The 7,531-nt window shown below is 41.6% G+C and overlaps 1 protein-coding gene across 1 annotated transcript; it reads right to left on the reverse strand.

The window, feature by feature from the left end:
• Positions 1–931: 931 nt before the first annotated feature.
• On the reverse strand, positions 932–5,779 carry LOC147420054 (pentatricopeptide repeat-containing protein At2g33680-like). The gene is made up of 2 exons (XM_086504338.1): positions 5,426–5,779; positions 932–5,282 (listed from the first exon to the last, which is right to left on the reverse strand). The coding sequence occupies exons 1-2, from the start codon at positions 5,601–5,603 to the stop codon at positions 2,776–2,778; spliced, it is 2,685 nt and encodes an 894-aa protein (XP_086360464.1). The 5' UTR covers positions 5,604–5,779; the 3' UTR covers positions 932–2,775.
• Between the last annotated feature and the right edge of the window lie 1,752 nt (positions 5,780–7,531).

The raw sequence follows: 7,531 nt of genomic DNA on the forward strand, positions 1-7,531 counted from the left end.
ATTGCACATGTAGTGGGAGTTGTGAGTAGGTTCATGGACAACCCAGGTAAAGAGCATTGGCAAGATGTGAAGTGGATAGTTAGGTATCTAAAAGGGACAACAACAAATGCTTTGTATTTTGGAGGAACTAATATTTTTTTAGAAGGGTATGCTGATGCAGATATGGCAGGTGACAAAGATACTCGAAGGAGCACTACTAGCTATGTGTTCACGGTTGGAGGCACACCAGTAAGCTGGGCTTCAAAGCTACAGAAAGTGGTCTCACTTTTTATTACGGAAGCAGAGTATGTAGCAATGACAGAGGCAAGCAAATAAATTATGTGGCTTCACAGATTCTTAGAAGAGCTTGGATTCAAAAAAGACAATTGTGTCTTGTACGGTGATAGCCAAAGCGCTATCCATCTTGCGAAGAACTCAGCCTTTCATTCAAGAACAAAGCACATTGAGGTGAGATATCACTTCATACGCACTCTTTTGGAAGAGGGACAGCTAAAGCTAAGAAAGGTGCATACTCTATAATCTCGTGTATGTAAATTTGTCTCTCTCCATTAAGTAATCTACTCAATTATCTATTTAGCTACGTCTTATTTTCTAACACCTTTTGGCTTATAAAAGGAGGCCATTTCTACACACATTTTAGAGTGTGAAGTTGATGCAACAAGGTGGGTGTGAGGTGGTGAGAGTGAAGCAAAACGGGAGCTCTATTAAGGGTATAATCCCTTTGTAACCTACTTCTTGTTATGAAGTACTAAAGCCATTGAGTGGTTGTTTTCTTATGAACGTAGCCCACATTGAATGAACCACGTATATCGTGTGTTCTCTCTCTCTCTACTCTACTCTATAATCTCTTGTGTGTGAAAATTATCTCTCTCCATTAAGTAATCTACTCAATTATCTACTTAGCTACGTCATATTTTCTAACAGAAACATGAGAGCTTAAGCATGCATTTACTTAGAATGAAAAGTGACCCAAATTTTAAGATGTGCAATAGAATGAAGATGACAAGAAACCTCACCTTCGTGTGTGTGTGTGTGTGTGTGTGTGTTATAGAGTCTTCTCCTTGCTTTGTGGGATTATTGAGAAAGTGTGTTGACGTAGTCAGCTATCTCTCTCTTCACCTTCAATGCTGCTACTTGGAATGAGAGAATGGAAATGACAAGGGAGCATTTGCTCACGCCAATCTGATCTCTATTGCTCCTCCCCAAAGATGCATTTGCTCACGCCACTCGGATCTCTATTGCTCTCCTCAAGGAGAACACTAGACCATTGAAGATCTCCAATAAGTGCATGCATCTGTATACTCAACCTTCTACTGACCATATGTGTCGGTTGACCCACCTGTGTTGTGGTATTGAACAACGTAACTTTGGTCTTGCCAAGGTTCCTTAGCTTGGAACAAATAAGGAACGTGGTACATCTTCAACCGCAAGTAACACTTTTAACTTGTAGATAACACTAATTTAATTCTTGATAGCTGATTCATCTATATAAGTGTAGGAAGATTCCAAGAAACATTCCCACAGTGACAAAGCTCTGGTGATTCGACTCAATGATAATATCTCAGCCCCCACACTAATCTGCCAACATACAAACCCTGATTCTAGAATAATGTTAGATTCAAGTGTTATTAATTGCATTACCTCATGCAACTACCACCTCACTGAAGTTTTATCTACTTCGAAAAGATAGGTATCACCCCTTCCTGCCGCCCTTGTGGCAAGCAAGAACCCCGTAACACAAAGCAAACAAAGAACTCTCCTTCTTCACAGCAAGGAGACTGCACCAAAACAGCATCTACGCACCCAGAAGAGAGAGACTTGCATAGAGAGGAGCTTTTGCACCTGCACAATATTGCAAGTGGTGCATAATGTTTGATAGGCTGATCATACTTTCGCTAACTGTGCTTATAATCATGAACGGGTCGGTTCTCACTCCCATTTCATGTGTCCCAGGATCTGCATGGCCGGAAATGACAAGCAATCCTTAAAAATGGATCATTGCAAATAACCAATAATAGCATGAGCCTCACAAAGTGGTTGATTCAACGCCTTGCAAAGTTCTGCATAAGTTGGAATGCCATCTTAGAAGGGCTTGATTCAACGCCTTGCAAAGTTCTGCATAAGTTGGAATGCCATCTTAGAAGGGCTCCCCTGGGCACTGATGCCCGCTAGAATGTGCATCCATCTTCTAGCTCGTCTGCAGTGGATTTATATGGTCAAAAACGTATGTGTCATCTCCTTGTGTTACTTATTATTCAGAGGCATCCTCACCTGCAAAATTTCCTCATCTTGTTCCTGCTGACCCGTATAGTTGCCTTCTCCAAGTACAGTTGTGCTTCCTTTTTAATGAAGATTCAAGAAGCTTTGAATTGAGACTGTCAGGTACATGAATACCCAAGTACAAATTGCAGCACTTCTTTCGTCAACTCTTGCCTTTCTGGCCCTTTTCATTCTTCCACTCTTCAAGCAGTGCACTGTACTTGTTTTAAGGATGACCTTGACTATCCAGTCCTTCAATGTGTAAACATATTTTCTTCCAACCACAGTATATTTCTGCTTAGTATTAGCCTCTTTAATCCTTGCATATTACCTTAATATATTGCCACATTAGATGCATCAAGTCTTGGCAAAATCCCCCCTTAAATCATAATCAGCAAGCGAGAAGCCTGATGCTTCTCTGCTTTTTCCTCACAGCTACGACAGGCTGCTCCAGCTTGCCTTGTCAGACACTAGCTTTATGAATGCTTTTGCTCCCACAGCAAAGGCAACTCCATCTCAAATATGCGAATCCCCAGAACTAGCATATGCATCAGACAAAAATACATACGCAGTATGGTCTCCTGGCTCCAGGTCAAGAAGACGATTAGAGGCAAGTTTCGCAATCTCAAGATTCCCATGATTTTTGCAAGCTCCAAGAAGAGCTCTCCACACTGAAGCATCGTGTTGTAGGGGAAGTCTTTCTAGAAAATGCTCAGCCTCACTTAGGCAACCAGCACGGCCTAATAAGTCAATATAACATGCAAAATGGTCCATTGTGGGACTAATGCTGTGGTCTAAAATCATTGAACTGAACAATTCAAGTCCCTTGTCCAAGAGACCCAAGTGGCTACATGCCGATAGCACACACACAAAGACGGTACCATCCGGCTTGACTCCCTGTTCTTGCATTTTCTCCCAGAGCTCAAAGACCTCTTGGTGGTACCCATGCTGGGCATATCCTGCAATCATCACCGTCCACAAAAACAAGTCTATCTCAGTTAATGCATCAAATACATGGCGGGCGTCGTCCACATGGCCACACCTTGCATACATAGTGACAAGCGCACTACCTACAAAAATATTTACATCATATCCAGTCTTGATATACTGGGAATAAATGCACTTTCCCTCATCCAATGCACAAATGCTCGCGCACGCATTTAAGGCGCCAACAAATGTGAAATCATCCAGCATCACCTCTTCAAGTTGCATTGCGTGGAAGAGCTTTAAGGCTTCCTCTTCACCCTGATTGTCACCATATCCAGCAATAATCGAATTCCAAGCTGCACTTGCCTTCTCTGGCAATTTGTCGAAAATGTCCTGAGCATCTTGCATGCTCCTACACTTTGCATACATGTCGGCAACAGTGGTACCAACCATAATATCTAGATCCAGCCCGGATTTAACCACATCAGAATGTATTAAATAGGCATCATTTAAAGATTCCATGTTGGCACACGCACTCAAGCCATCAATAAAAGAGATCTCATTTGGCTTCAACCCCTCTAACTGCATTTCCGCCAACAATTTCAAAACTATTGGACCCTCCCCATGCTGAACATAGCCCGTCATCATTCCATTCCAAGAGACAACATCCCGATCTTGACAAGTATCAAATACATAAAAGGCTTCCTCCAAACAACCACATTTACTGTACATATCAATGAGAGTGTTTGCAACCCGCGTGTTCGACTCCTCACCAACATAAACTGCATATGCATGCATCGCCATACCTGCCTCTCTTGTGGTACCAAGGGAGCATGCATGAAGCCCAGTGACAAAGCTGGCCTCATTAGGACTAAGGCACTCTTTCTGCATAGCATCAAAGAGGTTGATTGCTTGTTCACATAATCCTGCTTCAGTATAGGCGGTGATCATTGTATTCCACGAGATCGTATCTTTTAGTGAGAGTTTGTCAAACATAATCACTGCATCGTCAATGCTCTGGCATTTTCCATACATGTCAATTAAAGAATTTCCAACCAAGGCATCCAATTCTATCCCAAACTCAATGGCCAACGAATGAACAAACCTGCCATCATCAAGAAACCAGGGCTCAATCAATGCACTCAGAATGTTCAAGATTGTTATCTCATTTGGATTAAACCCCTCATCAAGAAGTCCCCTCAAAGCCTTTAGAGCATTCTCCCCTTGGCCATTACTCGCATAACCTGCTATGATTGTATTCCATGTGACAACATCAATTTCAATCATGCGATTAAACACCTGGGAAGCAATGTTCATTTGCCCACTCTTGGAGTAGAAATCCACAAGCGTGCTCCCAATAAAAGCACTTGTCTCACATCCCAATTTTAGAATAAAAACATGTATTTGTATGCCCTCTTCAACAAGATTCAAGCTGCCACAGGACTTGAGCACGCAAGTCAATGTAACATCATCAGGTTCTACATCTTCACTTTTCATCACTTGAAAGAAGCTAAGGGCCAATCTATATTGTCCTGACAGAATACACCCAGAGATGATAGAATTCCATGAGACCACACCTTTATCTTCTATCTGCTCAAACACATGCATTGCATCCGATAAGCTCCCACACTTCGCATACATGTCCACTAATGCATTATACACAAAGGAATTTGGCGTCATTCCACGTCTCACTATAAATCCATAAACTCCTTGTCCATCTTCAAGACTGAGAGCACTTGTACATGCTTTGATGATGGTTACGAGGATCACATTATCTGCAATCCCACCCTCTTGCTCCATCTTCTGGAATAGCTTGACCGCTTCCTCAGGTTGTCCATATTTTTCAAGACCTGACAAGAACAAGGTCCACGAGAAAACGTTCCGTTCATCCATGCTATGAAAGACTTGGGCTGCATCAACTATGCTGCCACATCTCACATACATGTTGATGAGAGTGTTTTCAACAAAAATGTCCGGAATGAGCGCTGCTGTAAGAACACATTCATGGGCACGCTTTGCTTCAAGCATTGTGGAGGCATTGATGCATCTTTTCACAAGTTGTTCCCGAGATTTCTCCGGCAAATGACGTGTGACATCTTACACCAAACAAATTCCATAGCCACAAAACAATCAAACTATCAACATACGCATGAAGCGGTCATTAATTGTATATAAACGATTTCAAAACCAGTATGATGGCAGGAGAGAAAGCAAAGAGTCTAATGAGACTGAAGGGTACCTTGTTCAACAGTGATCGCATTCATGGAAGTAGAAACCTTGATAGAAGCATTTCTTGAGCTTTTTCTGCGGATGGTAAGCACTGAATTTACTTGTGGGATGGATTGAGCAGGGCTCCCACAGAAAGGGCCATCGCTGCTCTCTGGTATGAAAAATGCGTTCAAGCAGAGACTTTCCATGATACCCAACTGTTTCTTTCTCAGCAGCAGCTAATATGTCGACCTTTGTGATGTAGTAAGAAGCCATGGAGTTACATTTAGTGAGCAGGAGCATGCCGTACGCGACGCTCCATTTGATCTCAATTTTGAGCACACCCGAGGCAAAAAAAATTTGTTCTGTTACAACCGTGAAGATAATATACCTTTAAAACATAACTCAACTTCAGACTGAAAATTGTAGAGATTTGACCTATTTTTTTACATTTTTACACTATTTTTCTCAAATTCTTGGTGGATATCAACTCCGAAAGCCTGCAATTAGACTTCTCTTCCTTGTCTTTTGTTCTCTCCCTTCTTCTCCAAGCTCCCCACAACTTTAAAATGCCAATAATACCAAAAAACATCTCTTCTCCCCTTTAGCTTCTAGCCTACTCATAAACTTTGCAAATTTGGAAACACCCCATCCTTCAAATTGACTTGTCAATTGCCACTTATCTCGCTTTTCAAATATGGTTTCCATATCTAGTATTGGATTCTGATTTACGATTTGTTCATGGTGCAGATGTTGTTGATGCAAAATTACCACAAATTGCATGCTTTGTGTTAGGCTCACCAAAAAGATATCAAAAAATTTGTGCTGAAGGGGAGATGGGGTAGTCATAGGGCCTTTGGATGTGAGAGGAGTTAAGCTTACTTACTTAATGCTACCATATATGTGGTAGTGATGTGTATGACCACACTTAGGACTGTCGAGGCACTTTTTCCCTCACTAAGAGGTTTTCCCCCCCCATCTATTGTATATATACACCCATCACCCTAAGGCTAACTTATCTTTCTAGTTTGTGCACTAAGTAATACATTCTCTAATGTGTGCCTTGAGCTTCTTCATATACTCCAAGTTGTGTGTGCGTCCTTGTAACCCTAATTTCAACAATTGATATCAGAGAAGGTCACATCCTCTTAGTATTGTCGCTAATACCCCTTCGCTCACGTTCTCAATTTTATGCGAGCGTTAGACAGTCAAGTGATACTTTGGGTAAGCTTGTAGAGCTTGGTGACCTATATTCGGGCTCATTTCGGCCTTTGTCTCCATTACAGACAATATTGTACGTACAATTTTGTCCTTTTGTGAAAAAAATTTGCCAGTGCAATTTTTTGCAAAACAAGTCCTTACAGCCCTCTTCAGGTTGTGCTATACAGCATGTGTTAGTCCTACTTCATTTTTCTTCTTTTAGGTGTAGTCACTCTCCATGGCTCTGACAACAATAAAGATGTTTTCAAGATGTTTATTGTTGAGGGTTGAGGACAATTTGGATGGGAATAACTACCCAATGGGGGCTTACATGATGACACATGTGCTTGTGCCCCAAAGGGCGTTTGGAATGTTGTATAGGGCATTGATGTCCGACTGGCTTCTGTGGATACAGGCTCTATTGAGTATGTTGTGTATGTTGCAGGTTCTAGGAGATCTATTACTGGTAGAGTTGTTTTGCCTACGACTGAGAAATCTCGTTGGGATGGTGGGCTAGTCTATGAGGTAATGGAGAAGCTCCAAAGACATCGAAAACTCTAGGAGTTTCATAATGAAGAAGTTTCTTGCAAGCGGTGCCAAAGACACAGTGCTTACCGAATGGTGAAGTTTGAAGCTATCTCCCAATGAGTCTATCCACAAGTATGTGGACAAGTTTTGGGATTTACATCTCAAAGCGACAGTCTACCATAAGATAGACTTCGCTAAACAAAAACAACAATTTTGTGTAGGACTACCTCAAGATATGGCCGAGTATGTCAACTCTCAAAGGCATAGGACCATCACTGAAGTGATTTACCATACTATGGTCACTTCACGAATCAATTTCCAACAAGGGCTAAAAGGAATTTTAAGCCCATGAAAACTAAAGACTGACATGAACCTAGAGGGAAGAACAATGCTCAAAATTCTTCCCAAT

The sequence above is a fragment of the Adiantum capillus-veneris genome, chromosome 28 (assembly GCF_014529385.1).
Source record: "Adiantum capillus-veneris isolate H3 chromosome 28, ASM1452938v2, whole genome shotgun sequence".
NCBI lineage: Eukaryota > Viridiplantae > Streptophyta > Polypodiopsida > Polypodiales > Pteridaceae > Adiantum > Adiantum capillus-veneris.